This window comes from Ambystoma mexicanum, chromosome 11 (assembly GCF_040938575.1).
Source record: "Ambystoma mexicanum isolate Mex_15411 chromosome 11, UKY_AmexF1_1, whole genome shotgun sequence".
Lineage (NCBI taxonomy): Eukaryota > Metazoa > Chordata > Amphibia > Caudata > Ambystomatidae > Ambystoma > Ambystoma mexicanum.
Genome location: NC_090934.1, coordinates 718,818,603 through 718,835,332, shown reverse-complemented (window position 1 = coordinate 718,835,332; position 16,730 = coordinate 718,818,603). Strand labels below are relative to the sequence as shown.

Below are 16,730 nucleotides of genomic sequence, written 5' to 3'. Positions count from 1 at the left end.
GATTTTAACATCAGAGAGTGTGAAGCCATCCAATATTTAATGGCAGAGAGACAGCTGGAAATGTTGATAGAGAGATCAGAGGAGAGTTCAGGAAAAGCGAAGATGATTTGGGTGTCATCTGCAAAGTGTTGTTTTGAGAACCCAAAGGAGGACATCAGTGCTCTAAGAGCAGAGGTGTAGAGTGTGAACGTGAGGAAATCCGAGACAGAGGCTTCTGGAACACCACAGTTAGTGGAATGAGTTGAGAATTGATGTAGTTCCAGGAGACAGAGAACTGGCATGGTGCCAAGTCCGATTCCACCAAGGCAAGGGCTCAATTGTGAATCCCAACAAAAGAGAGAGTATTAAGGAGATCAGAGTGATTGTCAGTGTCAAAGGCAGCAAACAGGTCAAGGATAATTAGGATAGAGGATAGGTTGGAGTGCTTATCAGAGCTGACGAAGTTTAAGACATTCATGAGAACAGCTTCTCTGGCATGATAGGAGCAGAAACTTGTTTGTTTGTTTGTTTATTTATTTATATTGCGCACCAAGCCCAAAGGTATCAGGACGCAAAGGTTTCATGGAAATTCACAGCTTGGTTACAGCAATAAGTTACACATGGCAAGTAAGGACAACCATAAGACAAAAGGTGGCAGTTACAAGTAAGTTATCAGAGTGAGAAATCAGAGGCACAGCTATGAACAGAGAGGTTGAGCTGGACAGTGATCACCCTGGCAGTTAGAGGGTTTGAGCAATAGTATGACTTTTTCTACCTGGAGGATAGAGATTTTAGAGAAGTTAAAATGAGGAGGTGGAGTTTGAGGGGGCAATGGAGTGTTATTTGGTGGAGATATGGTGGATAGAGAAGCTTTTTTTTAAGGGCAATTTAATTCTTGAGGGTGATCACTTATTGACTAGCGCATGCTGGATGTCCGAACGCCAGGATTTGTCTTTAGTGCAGGTGTCTGATGGGGGGCAAGAGTCTCCAATTATTTTAGGATCGTGAATAATAACTTCATGCTGGAGTTGGCTTGTGAAATGCGGTTATTGTAGGATTCTCGTTTGGCCAGGCACATTTCTATTTTGTAAAGAGATTAAATCTTAGTGAGTTTTATTCTATTTTCTTCTGAGGGGAGTGGGCTACAGGCGGTTTCACAGCTTCTTTTTTCCAGTCGCAGGTCTTTTAGGTGTGAGGTGAACCATGTGCTCAGGTGGGCTTTAGACTTGCTTTGTCTCATTTTGAGCAGAGCAATGGTATCTAGTGATGTTATCATGATGTTATTGTACTCATCAACAAGCATGCCGGGTTTGGTTCTGTCAGGTAATGAGTTAAGGGTAGGGAGAATAAGGGGAATGGGTCTATCAGCTGTAATATTCTTTTTATGTCTAGTTAGGGTGGGTGGAGCAGTCAGAGCGAGTGTGGGGGTAGGTTTGGTAGTGGCTAGATTGAACGACAAGATGTAATGGTCAGTCCAGGCTTGTGGGGTGATGGAGGTGATAGTGACATTACAGTAATGATCTGCAACCCAGTCAAGTGTTCTGCCTTTATTGTGTGTGGGAGCATCTACTCCTTTGGGTTAGGTCTAGTTCTGATAGGTTGTTGGTGATGGTAATAGCATGTTTGTCTTGGGGGTCATTAAAGCCCAGGTTGAAGTTGCCTAAAAGTAGTACTTGTTCAGTGTTTTTAAGGTTTTTAGAAATAATGGTTGAGATATCCTCCTCAAATGGCCCGATGGGGCCCAGAGGTCTATAAATCAGGTGAATGGTAAGAGAATTAGCTAAAGGTAATTTAGCTGTGAGAACTTCGCAGGATTGAAAGTCTTGGGAGGGGGCTAATCTAATGCATAGGCATGACTTAAAGGTGATAGCAATGCCTCCACCTTACGCTTCATGTCTATCCTCTCTTACAATCGAGTACCCATCAGGGATAGCTAACATGAGCATAGGGCCTGCTACCGCATGAAGCCAGGATTCTGTGATGGCGAGAAAGTCAAATGTTTCGGCCAGAATAAAATCAGCAATCTCTGTGGCATGTGCAACTAGGGATCTGGAGTTAATTGAAGCTGGAGTTAATTAAACTTGCTTTTAAGGGGTCTCAAAGGTTGTGGATATCTAAGAAATGTGTAAGACAGTTGAACACAACCCTTGCGGAAGAAGAGTACAAAAGCAAGGCGGTAGGTTTTGGGTCATCTCATTGGTTTTTTTAGGAGCAGGTTGACAGTGGCCATTTTGAAAATAGAGGGAAAGCAAGCAGAGTAAAAGGACAGGTTGAAGAGTTCGGTGAAGTGAAAGGGCAATAGGCTTGACTGAAGAGCTACAGGGTCTGATGGGGCACACAAGGGGTTAGCCTTCATCAGCATTAGTGTGACTAAAGTGGGAAATAGAGGCAGAGAATAATGATAGAGTAGGTGGAGTGTATAATGTAGGAGGAGGGAGTGTCAGGAGAGAGTCTCTAACTTTGGAAATGTGTACAGCGAAGTATTCAGCTAGGTCATTAGCTGAGAGTGGAGTTGATAGTCATAGGTTTAGGAGGAGTGAGTTCAGGGTGCCCATTAGTCGATGAGAATGGTTGGAGTGAGAGTCAATGAGGGTGAGGTAGAATTTGGTTGCCTCTGTTTTTCTCTAGGATAGGTGGGTGAAAAGGCTGTTACACCATCTTTGATTTGTTTGATGGACATATGTATTATTGAATCCATACACCGGGCCTGACAGTTCAAACATGTGCATCTTCTGTTCTATCCACATCTTCCCCTCAACTCGATAAAGTTTGCGTAATGTACCTTGGTAAGAATTTTTCTGACAAATATTGGAAGTATTTAATTCTGAGTATTGTACACATGCCCCTTTACCGGTCTTGTTTGCCATGGTATGATGCAGTGGGTCTTGCCTTAAAAGGCCTGCATCCTTTTTTTACTTATTTGGAAAAGAGCTTTGCAGCATCATTATAGGTTGTGCTGACTAATGGGGAGGATTCCCTGCCAGCCCATACCAGTTTCTTAGGGGGTGGGGGGGAACAAAGCCTCCCTACACATGTCCCACAGCCAACACAAGTACTAGGTAGGACCTAGTGAGGGCTATTCCTAGCCACTCCTCTTTTGACCTAAGCCATTCTTATTTGGGAATTTGGGAAGACTAATCAGGGAGAAATCACCTCATCCCAACAACACACAGGACAAACTCTGATGGACTAGGTGATCAGGTGATGAGGGTGTCTGTCATCACTTCTAGTTTGTGGCATCACATTCTCCTCTAACATCACTTCCTGCAGCGATGCTGGATCAGTGTCATTACTTCCTACAACCATCTTGAATCTGTGTCATCACTTCCTGTGGCCATCTTGGATTGGTGACATCACTTCCTGTGGCCATGTTAAATTGGCCCAATCTCCAGCTATAGGCCACAAGAGACTCCCCTGGCAACACCAATCAGGTAGAAATTGTCTCATCCCAGCAACACCAAGTACAAAATCAGAGGACCAACCACTGATGGAATAGGCTGTTAGGACTTTGGTCCAGCCCCGGCATGCCCCACTCTTTCTGAGCCACATATGGAAGCCCCGATGGATGCAGCAATATGTTGCTGCACTCGCCTGGTTTCACCGTTCCATGTTGTTTGTGGATAATTAAAATGCCACCTCCAAAATGGCTGCCGAAGTTGAGTTAAGCTGCCCAACCCATCACGTCTCGGCGTACAGCTGTTGTCGACAAGCTCACACCATAAAAGCAAGGTCACTGTGGGACACAGAGCCTTGCAAAGCAGATCCACAGAGATGCCATTCTGCAACCATACGTATTTAGTCTTCTTTTCTTTGCAGGGACCACTTTTCCTATGTGAGTCTACCTTGTCCTATCTTGATCCCTTTAAGTTTGAGACATAGGGTTCCAAGGTTTCCTTTAAACCTAAAACCGAGTTTTGTACCTTTCGAAGGTGTCCTGGTGGTTCGATCCCCAAGATTGGAGTATAAGGTAATTCCTGTTACAGTGGGGGTTGGGTGGGACTACATGATTAACCAATATTACAGCTATTAATTTTTGCCCATATTCCAATTATCGGTCCTGTCCTGAGGTGCCAGAGTGCATGTATGAAGCTTCTGTGCTATGTCACTTCTATTTTGGTGGTCATAGTAGCCCCGCTGTCAAACCTATAACGGTGGGTAGTCTGTAACCTCCAATCTGGAGTAGACCGGTTCTGACATAGGCAATCAGGTGATTAGTGTGTGTAAAGTCTTATCTGAATTTCCCAGGGGGTGTCCAGCCAAGGCCGCTCCATTTCAGGGTGGAACAGTGAATGGTGAAGACCAGCCATTGACCAGCCTCTTTACCTCTGAAACTATGAGCCTATGCTTCTACCTTTCTCTCTGCTGCATGTTTGAGAACCCCTAGCTTGCTAATTACTGTGCTGTCTCTACACTCTACGGTACTCACCTATTGTGCATTCACTCCTGGTGCTCTTCTTACTCAGTTATCTCTATGCTTTCTCCAATCACATTACAAGTTCCTCTTTTCCTATCCGTATCATAAAACTCAAATCTCGAAACTCCTACTACTCCAACCTCTTGCACCTACAATTTCCAACACAAAGTCAATGAGCTAACCATACCTCCCCTAACACCTATCCACCACGCCTCCATTCCTCTGAGACTCAACTTCTCTACTCTTCCTTTCTACATCAACTGAACATTGTACTTTGGAATGCTTAGTTTGTATGCAACAAAATGTCCTTTATCATTGACTAATTTCACACAACCTCTCCTCCCCTAACCCTCCTTGCTTTCACTGAAACCTGGATTTCTCCATTTGGCACTGCCACTCTGGCACCCCTACATCACTCCAAACTATCATTCATTCACTCTCCTCGTCTAATTGGCAAAGGTGGAGTTGAATGGAGGAGAGTAGGCACTCTTCCTGCCTTAACGCTTCACAAATCTCCAATGCCACGCCATCTACTACCTCTTTTAAATTCACCATCTCTACTATTGTTTCACCTCACTCAGTTTTCTTCATGTCCATCTATCAACCTCATGGTCCCACTGGACCATTCTGTGATGAACATGGGCAACTCCTTGATTCTCTTCCCACTAAACATCACCTCATTTTCTTGGGTGACTTTAACCTTCCCTCTCCAACAACTTCTTAGAATTCTATCCACTCTATCCAAAACCTACCTACCCACACTGGGAGTAACTCTTTGGATCTCTGATTCATCTCAACCTCTCCCAGCCACCAATACTACTTTCCCACAATCCCTATCTGATCACTCCATTGTATCAACCACCATCTCCTTTCAACTCTATGACCTCTCCTTACAACTTGCATCACCTATTACTAAAAGGAAATGTAAATCAGCAAAAATGCGTTTAGATAGAGACAGGGACCAAATCTCAATCTCTCTGAAAAGAGTAGACAAAATGCACTTTCAATCATCAATATTTGCTTTGTGGTAGTACAAGTACAGCTAATAACCTTTATGACTGTATGAGATGCCTTTGTACATATAACATGGTCAGTAAATATCCATGTGCAGATTTGGTCTCTGTCTCTATCTAAAAACATATTTGCTGATTCCACTTTCCCTTTCTACACAAATTTAGGATTCTCTCCTGGTTTTCTCCCTCTCTTTCACCAGCTATAACCCTTTTTAAAATGTTGATATGTTTTTGAAGGAGTGACCCTTGGGTTTGTTCAAGGGCTTTGATATATTGTAATCATGTTTAGCTTTAAACCTTTTCCTTATCATGTGCTTTTCTTATTTAGTTTGAGTAAAATGTTCTAATTTGAGAAATGATATGACTGTGTTCAGCTTGGTTTTAGGATACTATGATGTGATATTCAGATGGATACACGTAAAAGATGAAAATCTAAATTAATTTATTGATGAATCATTTGATTCGCAGCGTGGTCCCTATAACCATTATTTAGTTTTATGACCCCAACCATGGCTGCCCCTAGGGGTACCCCTGTATGCGTATACAGGAACCAATAGTTTGTCCTAAATTGTGTCTAACGGTTTAGATTTGGTAGATTGTTTTGTTTTAAGCCTCATTTTGAGCACTGCTCCACCTTTTTGATTTCAGATTGGATGTGGGTTGAATTAAGCACATTTCTCTGATATCAATAGTTTCCAATTATTTCGCATAAAATATAATCAATGTCAATGTATGTGCATACAGGTAGAGTAAAGTGAATATTAATCCTGGTTTACATTGAGGTGTAGGCACTTTGTCATTGTAGTGGAAGTGGGAATCAACTATCACATATGTTGATGTTATTTTATTTAATTAATATTTTGTTTGTGTAAAGCAGCATGTTTTCTGTCTCAGTGTGTGAGGGTGGGATTCCTGCTTGCTAAATCATTTAACTGTAGGTTGTGTGAGACCGGAAATAGAAACTGAAAGTATAAATGGTGATTGTGCTGATCTTGTTAGGTGGTAGGTTTTTAATAATCAGTCACTGTGGCCAGTATACTACCCTTGTTAAACAAGTGTCAGCATTTATCACAGGGATGACCATTTGCTGCACTTCCTTGAAGCCTTCTGCCAGTTCGAACTAGTGCTATGCACAGGTTGCCTGGGAGTACCTCTTATGAAAACTTGTGATTTCTCAAAGTATAATTAACTGATGGACTATTTAAGTTATTGGAAAATCTCTGAATTTTAGTGGCGTGGTGAAACCAGTTCTGTCACCTCTAGAGTATCAGTGTAAGTAGGGTTAGTAAAGCTGTCTCATATAGGCTGGTCTCTTACAAGCTGCAATACATTGGATAAAAGTAGTGTGTGCCTAGCTCAACATGAATCATGCCCAGACATAGAGAACTTTCACAGGAAAAACTGCTTTGCCAATGTACGTGTAAGGCACTTATGCACCAACATGAGTGTGGCTGAGCACTACTACAGAGTCACATTAAGCACAAAGCTTCATATGGAAGGCACAGCAAAAAAAGATGTTGTGCCTCCATGCTCAACTATCTGGATGCCCTTTGAAGTGGTGCCCTTGAGCATCATGCACATATTGTAATGGTGCCACAAGTATGTGTCCTATTCATGGTTAAGACAAGCCAACTACTGCCCCACTGTTGCCAATATTCCCACCACCAACATCCCATGTGATAACATGGTTTTGTGACGTAGAAGATTGAGATCCACCTCATAGTAACATAAGAATGAAATTGTTCCCAATGTTGAGCTAGCAAGATCAATTTATTGGTGAAGCATGAATGTTATGCAACTCTCCTGCTTCTTGTGGGTAAACATGGTCACATTATCTCAAAAGTGGTCAGTGGGTTGTGTGAGACAGGCAAGGTACCAGGAGATGACACAGACAACTGATGCAACAGTTTTGAAAACCTGTATTAAAATATCAGGATGGGTGTAATGACTAAACTAAGGAAAGATCTAAGTCTGTAAGTTCAACTCAAAGGTCGGTCTGTGTCAAGACCTATGCTTGCCCTCATGTCTAATATAGAAATGTAGTGTGGGGATATTCTAACTTTAATAGTGTAGGGTCTTAGATGCACTACCTTGCCTGCAGGTGTACGGATGTGGTGATATGTACCTTTCACCCTTCCAGGTTCTTCACAGAATACATCAGGAAATTGTCTCACATGAGCAAAGCAGATGTAACAGTTTTGAAAACCTTCATTAAAATATTAGGATGGAAGTAATGCCTAACTTGCCCTACAGCTATTATTGGAATAGCACTACCTAATGAAACTAAGGAAAGATCTAAGTCAGCAAGTTCAACCCAAAAGTCTGTCTGTGTCAAAACCTATGCTTGCCCTCACGTCTAATATAGACATTTAGTGTGGGTATATTCTAACTAAATAGTCTTCAACATAACGTCTGGAGCGGTTTCTAGCCCCCTTCACAAGTTCAGAATACAGTTCCAACCACAAAGTTCAGAAAGCTGCTTAGGGTTCCTTCCCCAAGCTTAAGCATTGTTTCACCAAAACAACAATGTTCCAAAGGTGCTCAGGGGTTCCCTTCCCCAAGCCTAAAACATTGATTTCCAAAACAACAATGTTCCAAAGGAGCTCAGGGAGTCCCTAGCACAAGTTGCAAGCATTGATTTCAAAAACAATATTCCAAAGGAGCTCAGGGGTTCCCTTCCCCAAGCTTTAAGCACTTGCTCTGAATGTTCAACAAAATTCACATTGTTCAATAATATTTGTATTTCAAAGCTGCTTTTACACTTCTCCGTGTTAGGACATCTTAGTCTTGGCGCAGCTAACAGGTTGTGCTGCCCACCCATTACAGGTTATGCTGCCCACCCATTACAGGTTATGCAACCAGTTGCCCTTATGCAGTTTTCTACCACTTTGGCGAGTTACAGGGTTTCACAAGTTCTTAGATTTAGGGTTTGCCTTTCTTGATGCTTCTTTGGTTCTCCTTTCTATGCTGTACTTGCTTGACTTTCAGTTACAGCTTTGTTTTGCCTGATCCTCATTTTGCTCACACTTCACTGGCTCCCCTCAGGTTGTTCGTTCATCGCCTTCACTCTCCTATTCATAGTATTCTCATTTTGTGAACCAATGTTTCTGCAAAATTCTATTCATTTTTTTTTTATAGTGCATTTGGTTATCAAAAACCTTATAAACACCCAATAAGAACATTAGACATACAATTCATCAAAAGTATGAAAAGGTAAATAAATACTTTAAAAATTCATATATATATACAGATTTCCATAATAAACCAAATATATAATAAAAGTACAGTTCATTATAAATATTTATTTAAAATTTTTTTTTATACAAAGAACACTACAATATAACCATCAAAGCTTTTTTGCATATATAAAAAGCAGATGCAGTGGTCACAATCGATTCTGCACAATATATCAAATTCCAAAATTGGTCAGAGGTAATAGAATGCATATTCGATACCAAATGACCACACCCTTTCTCGTATAATTTGGACAAGGGACCACAGGCTTTCTATTTCAGTTTTACATAATCTGCAAAGTCTTTCCTTATAAGGTATTCCAGTCCAACCGCCAATATACTCGTTAGTAGGCAAGATGTTGAATCTTAAGTATATGATACATTATTTTAATTGTAAGCAACCTGCTTTAATTAGATAACTCTGAGGGCAGTCAAAATTCAATTCAAGTACTGCATTGGTCTTAATTTGCTCTTTTACTTTACTCTGAGGCTTTGGCGAACGTGCCAACCGCACGCGACCACTCCACTACAATGATATTCCTTCACTTTCATAAGTGCACCGGTTTTCCTTGCATTCTCTTGAAACTCACCGGCTGCAACATACTTTTCTTCGGTTTCATATGTAAGATGCTTTCTGGGATTTGAGGTCAGGGTCTCACTGCCTGCCCCTCAGACATCCCTGGATGGTTGTGCCATTCAGGAGAATGAGTAGTTCTTGGCCATAGCAAAGGGACTGGTAGCTTCCACAATCCCTTCTCCCGTCTTCTCCGGCTCCTTAGAGACTCCTGATGCCCTCTCCTCGCACAGGCTTCTCGCTCTCTCGTTTCTCGCTCTCCTTGGTGCTTGTGAACTCCACGTTTAATACACTTGCTGGTCTCAGGAGGATAGCTCAGGGGCAACGCGCTCTCCTTGGAAGCAAGTTGACACAGAGCAACACAGGTTTGAACCCTGGGTCCACGCTTAGAAACCTCTGGTTATTAAGCCCATTAAAAATAACTAATTATTAAAAAATATATATAATTGATATTACAACAGGCTGCAGATGTACATTCTCAGACTCAATTGCCTGACCACAACCAATCCAATTAACAGGACATGCCTGACCTTCATCCCTGTAGGCTTCGAAACCCCTCTTCTTTGTCTCAGTATGACTGTGGTGTTTCCTATAGGAAGTCTGTACTGTTCTTTGGGGCATTTTCTTCTTTGTGGTACTTGAGATAACTCCAGGGGGAACAGTAGGATATGAACAACAATATCGTAGAACGATTGGAGGAGGTTTAGAAAACTTAATATCAGGAAAGGAGGGATACTGTGTCACACCTTCAGGTACCCTCTCTCCAATCCCCAAGTACACTCCATTCAAGTGAGTTTCCGTCACTAGCCCACTCCCAGGGTTGGGATCCAAACGCGATGGACCTTCCCTGTCACATGTCAGGCATTCCTGGGTCTTTTTGTAATGAATCTATGAGGTTTGTTCAGATTTCTTTTGTCACATTTTTTGGGGGACATTTTTTGAAATTGTCTTTACTGAAAAATCCTGGGATAAACCTGTGCAGACCACTCTTTCTATATACCTAACCCAAAACCACCATTTATCTTTTTGTGGTAAAAAAGTGGTAAAAATTTTGAAAAATGTAATTTGACAAAAAGATAATTCAGCAAAAGTGGGGAATACTTTTTTCATCATGCAGAGTTTGACACAATAGGTAGTACTGAGGTTTCGACAATGACACATTAGGAAATTCATAACAGACATAGGGCCTCATTCCGAGGTTGGAGGTAACCATGCCGAAATTTGCAGCATGGTTACCTCCTTACCACATACCGGGTCCGGGTTCGTCAAATGAGGACTTAACGGGCCATTCCAACCTTGGGGGACCCGGTAATTCCTCATTCGATGATCCCGGACTCGGTACATCCCCATTCCCATTCGAGCCCCTAGAGGGCTCAATGGGAATGGGGAGACAGTTAATAACGGGCCTGTTGTTAGCTCCTTGGTCTGCTAGCGGGACCCGCTAAGGGCACCTGGTTTTACCAGGCACACTTTGCGCGTCCCGCGACCAGACTCGTAATAGGGCGGTAAGGGGTTAACGGCACCGGCACCATTAACGGTGCTGTTAACCCCTTACCGCCCACCTCGTAATGAGGCCCATAGACATTAAGTCTATGGGCTGGGGAAGAGTCAGTCATGGGTTCGGGTGCATGAAGTATCATCCAGCTGAGTTTGCTTCCATGAGGACTACTGATGTTATTTATTTTACAATCGAAATACAAGTAGGGCTGAGACAGAATCAGTCACATGCCAACGATTTAGGATGCAGACTTTGATGTCCCTCAAAGGAATACCATTCAGTCAGGTAGGACTGCAATATTATGAACTCTGTACCTAGAAAAAGCACATAACATTTCTACAGTAAGATGCCTATTTTCAACACTTGTGTTGGCACAAGTGATGTAGCCTGAGTGCATTTTATCACTTGCACCCACAATAGATATGCCCTTTTTTTGCAAAGTTCCTTCATAGATGCGCACATTCTGATTCCCTTCGTCAGCCCCTTTGCACATTTGCACAAATAAGGGACCATTTCTGCACATTTTAATGCACATCCGAAATTCAGAAATGGGATGCACATTTAAATGCACATTTAAATGTGCAGAAACACATTCCCCAGTGCCTCTATTTAACACGCACAGGGGAAGTGCAATGAATAGCAGGGTCATTTCTTACCGTTCATTAATTATATGTTTAAGTGAGGAAGAGCAGAGGCATGAACCAATGCTGTCCCATTTAGAAAATAATCCCTCAAACAGGAACAGCCATTATTTGTTTTTTTTTAAATATTTCATCATGAAGGGCCATTTTATGGTGCCATCATGATGAGATGCACTCCCCGTATTCACGCGGGATCAAGGAGTGCTGTACATGCTTCTGACACTTACGTAAAGGAAGGGGGCTGGCCATCACATCATCTGTGCTGCAGGACAGGCCCCTGGAATGTCACAAGACACATTTGTGAATAAGGTCACCTGCTTACCACTCAACGTAATGCAAATAAAATAAATGCATCATCCGCACATTTTTTATTTGCATTACTTTTAGTGAATTTGGCACAAGTGTTTTTTTTTTTTAAAGAAGATTACAAATGTTGTCAATTGCAGAAACAGCCAAGTGCAAGCCATCGGTCATTTAGACACTGTGCTTTCTTTGAACATCTCTGGCTGAAAAGTTTCTGAACTTCTGACCTATTTCATTAAGTTTATACTTCGCTTGATTTGAACATGTGCTGGCAGGAAAATGCTTCACCTCTTAAACCTAGTGTTTACAGCAGCATTTCATCAGCATGAATTGGCTCGAGTTTAACCCGAATCTGTCACCTGACACTCTTAAAGATTTTGCCACACTTAAGTTATCCAATTACAGTGAAAATTTAGATGATTTGGGATTCCGCCAGATGTATTTCAACCAGGCTTACTGGTGAGACATAAACACAATCACACCAAGTGGGAGATGTTCCGAAAGGTGTTTAACATGATAGTTTAAGATTCAGATGTTTGTATTGATTCTACGCTTCCATTTCATTTTCGATATGGTTCCTTGCATTACAATCCGCGTAATTAATTAGTCCTCATTGTCAATCATACAACTGTAAGCAAAAATAACTTTCATATTACAATTTTGCTCACTTTTTAAAATTAAAAAACATAATAATGTTGTCTTATAACTATGCAAAACATGTGCAAATTGTTACTTGCATCACATATCGCCCTAAACAAAGAATACATGATGGTGTATACTTACCTAGCTGATGAAGTTGGTTCTGTGATTTGGCGATGCATACGAGTGTATTGCACACAGTTGGCTTTCCCGCCCGTGTCTGCTTCTAAGGGTATGTCAGGAGACGTGTGGCTTATTTTCATGGAGGAATCGGGGTATAGCGAGGATTTCCTCAGATATTCATCGCTGTAATCGTGATCGTTGTTGTCGGTGTCAGTGTAATTTAGCTGCTCGTGGTTGTTCTCTTTGCCCCAAAAGGAAAAGCCACGATCTCGCCAAGGGACCCAGCAGAGCTTCCAGGATACAAACAAGGAAACGCCAAAGAGGGCAAGTCCACAAGCTGACACCACAAGAGACAGCAAGCTGACTGAAACATCTGCCAACAAGAAGGAAAAGAACCACGTTATAGCTTCTACTCTCTGAGCACAACTGTTAAATCAATGTAGAGTAGGATATTTTCTCGCAAAGGTTAAGAAAAGACAACATCTTTCTGCATAAGAGATGAACTTTAGTTCTGCCTTTCACAAACACGAAAGCAATCTACTAAGGAGACTGGTGAATAACGCTGTCAATGTCAAAAACGGTGTTTATTGACAGGAGGGATGTGTGCCTGGTATTTTTATGTGCTTCGTTTTCAGATTATTGGCCGTTGCATGCAGTTTTGTAGTTGTGCAAGGCAATTTAGCAGTGATCGATTAATGCAAAATGCTGTTTTTTTGACTCGTCGTCAATTGTCAGATGCTTCTGAAAAACCTTCTTCCAGCGAATCAAAGTGCTCTGCCACTGGTGCCAAATATCATGACGCCAGTGTAAATTATGAAAGGTAGCAGGAGTATATTTGAACATGTGCAAACTCAGTTTGCACATATGCAATTACATTAGCCACACTGAAAATACAACGGTGCAGTGTTAGAATTTTCAACAATGTAATTGTGCATGTGCAGTGTGTATGCAAGAGCAAAACATGGTTAAATATATAATACTGTCACTGGTATTGTACATAACACTCATTTCAGAAGACTGGTGAGACACAGAAATGATTATTTTGAATGTATTCTTCGGAAGCTAGATACCTTGTTGGCAACAGTACAGAGCCTCACCACATAAGAGCAGGATCACACAGATTGCGCTTGTGCTGGCCAGTTGTGCACAAAGATTTGCACCAAATGTTTGGTGATAATTGCTGTATACACCACTAGCCATTTGGTGCAATTTATTTTACAATCGCAAATTGACCTTTGTCCCTCCAAGGACATTTTGCTGTAATATTTTCTGGCACAGGTAAAGATTGTCACTGTATGGAGAGACAAAGTTATCAGGCAGGTACCAGAGGTGTCTAACATTAACACTCTGAGTAAATCCAAAGGTGGGACCAGACAAGGTTTAAAATAACAGTTTCAATTTTTAATAACAAACAAATCGTAAAATTTAAAACATCCAATTAAATAAATTGGTCCACAATACAACAATTGTCACATCTAATATATAAGGCAACAACAAGGAATACGTAACAGGCTAAGATGCCCAGTTTAAAAAGGTGTTACAGAAAAACAATGCAGGTACTTATCAACCAAATATTATAGTACCCAACCAGGTTTGGATAGGTGTGTCATAGATTTTAGTCTCTGTTTAGAGTCCAGAGAATTGTCTCGACATGTTTCTGTTCCGCTAGAAAAAAGTGTGGAACATTCATCAGGAGGGACTTTTTACAACGTAGCCTATTTAACAATTGGAGTGGTAAACATTACTATTACAGTATCATAGCACCTGCAAAAGATAAAAACAACAGACATCAAAGGGTCAGTTCAAAAATAACTGAATACTTTGGAAATTTCAATCAAAGAAAAAGGCATCCTATCAAGGGAGATAACTACCTATCAAGGTGCCAGTGGGGGCTCTCTACTAAGAATAGTAGGTGTAGATTGACGACCTTTGCGGCCCTACAAGAGATAAAAGATATCCATAGCATACAGTTCTGCGACTGGAAAAGCCTATAGGTACACACAGTACAGCAGTAAGTACAAGGAATGGGACAACCCGTCTATATCCATAAGACAAACCTCCGATGAATGTGAGAGTAGGACCGCTAACTAGGAATCCTGCCTAAAGAAAGGAACCTGTTGTCGGTGAAAAGGACATATCTCCCGTGGAGATCGTGAAAATGTCGGGTCCATGCAGTGATCGGACTGTGACAGTCAGGTAATGCCATAGCGTATATCTAGAAAAATGGTGAGGGATCGTGTTGGGCAAGTATAACTGCCCAGGACGAGACAGCCCCATAGTGTTCAGCGTGCCGGTTAATAGTAAGGTGGACGGCGTATATACCTTAAAAGGAGGGTCAACCCGTAGGGGTAAGAGCCGGAACGAATCACTACGATCCGTACTGAAAAAAAAATAAAGGTAAAAGAGAGGATACCATCAGTAATATAGTCGATCGATCCTTAGGCAGTCATGGTACTGGGAAGGAACTTGTCAGCTAAAGAATTGCAGGAAAGCTTACCGAATGTGGAAGGTAAGTGGAGCACCAGTCTACCATCTTCGTAGGAGCGACTCAGTGTGTCCTGTGGCAGCGCGAAGCGGCCGATACTGGCTGGTAGTCAAGGGAACACAGTAGTGGGAAGACGGCGGCCATCTTAGAGCGGAGTGTAAGGAAGTATAAAGTGGACACTGAGCATTGCCAGGCTAGTTAGCATAGGTCTCCCATATAACAAGTACACTAGAGCTCATAAAAAAGATACATCCGAGCTCATAAAGACGGAAAAGGCAAAAAGGGGAACATGTGGGGAAGCCCCTAGACTAAGAGACCCAAACGAAGTGGGGAAGACCCGTGTCTCCTCAGTGATTAGTGTTGTACTTGGCGTTGTGACTAAAGGTATAGAAAGACAAAGACTTGCGCCTGCCCGACAAACTAGATATTGTGCCAGTCAATTGATTCATTGAGCCCTGTAACATCACTATGTAGGGTAAAGATCATCTTTTGTTCCATTTTCAACAGTTTCTTTTCGCATGCTGTATTATTTGTTCCTTTTAAGGCAAGCAGGACCGTCCATGTGAAGTCTTCATATTTGTGCTTCAGAAGATTGAAGTGTTTCACAAGTGGAGCATTCTCAGTTCTGTTCTTCAAACAGCTCCGATGTTCCATGATGTGAGTTTTTACTTTTCTAACAGTCTTGCCTACATAATGCAATCCACATATACAGGTGATCATATATACAACAAAATCTGTATTGCAATTAGTGAGGTTCCTTTGGGTCCAGAGTTTTGAGAGGCCAACATCAACTTCTTTAGTTCTAGCAGTTAATTTGCAGACCCCACATGTGGTGCAGGGGTAATGTCCGGTGGCTTCTGGGAGACCCCAGAGGGTGGTCAATTTAGGTTCTGGAGTATTGACAGATTTGAGTTTGCTGTTTCTGACTCTATTGCCAATGGTGGTGCTTCTTGTGTAAGCGAATATGGTCATAGGGATAGCTTGTGTAGCAGTTCTGAAAATGTTCCAGTTTCTCTTTATGATGTTGGTGATTTCAAAACTCTGGTCCGTAAAGGTGTTCACACAGACTATACGGTCCTCTTTAGGTTTTATTGTGTTAGGTTCTAATATGGCTTCCCGGTTATTATTGAATGCCCTTTTGGCTGATTTTTTTATTAGCTTTTTGGGGTAGCCTCTCTGTCTGAGCTTTTTACTGAGTGTGGAAGCTTCAGCTTCGTAAGTTTCTTTATCAGAACTATTCCTTTTGAGACGTAGAAATTGGCCAAATGGAAGGTTATCACGTAGATGTTTAATGTGGTGACTAGAATAATCCAGTAGGGAGTTCTTATCGGTCGGTTTATGGTAAGGTTTAATTTTCAAGACCCCATTGAGGGGGAATATGGTAAGGTCCAAAAAATTAGTGAACTCATTACTTGAAGTCATCGTGAATTGTAAATGGGGGTTAAAAGATTGTCCATCTTTGATGCACATTCTTTCTTCAGGGAAAGTGAATAATAGCAGCTAAAAACTCTAGCCCTGATTCACAAATAATTGCAATCACTTTCATGTAATCTAGTTAATTCAAAGGTGATAGCAGAAGACCGTTTCCTACCTGTAACTCCTGTTTTCAAGCATTGGTATCGTTCATAGATTCACATGCTGTGAAAATTTGCCGGCGTCAGGCTGGGAATCCTCGGTTACCCTTTGGTTTCCCTTGCTAAATGCTAGAAAAAAAACTCTATTTTGTAACCTGCCACCCTGTTTATGGGTGGTTTTGGTCCCAACCAATGGGAACTCAAGTAGTTAGACACTAGTCGCTCCTTCTCCTCTTCCTTTCAGAATCAGACCC

At 41.7% G+C, this 16,730-nt stretch overlaps 1 protein-coding gene across 2 annotated transcripts in view; it reads right to left on the bottom strand.

The window, feature by feature from the left end:
• The window catches only part of SYT9 (synaptotagmin 9), a 1,403,218-nt gene that overhangs the window by 1,094,857 nt on the left and 291,631 nt on the right, over window positions 1-16,730 (bottom strand). For both annotated transcript variants that reach the window (XM_069623586.1, XM_069623587.1), the window contains exon 2: window positions 12,439-12,790. In XM_069623586.1, the coding sequence (XP_069479687.1) occupies window positions 12,439-12,790 (352 nt within the window). The remainder of the gene's footprint in view (window positions 1-12,438; window positions 12,791-16,730) is intronic.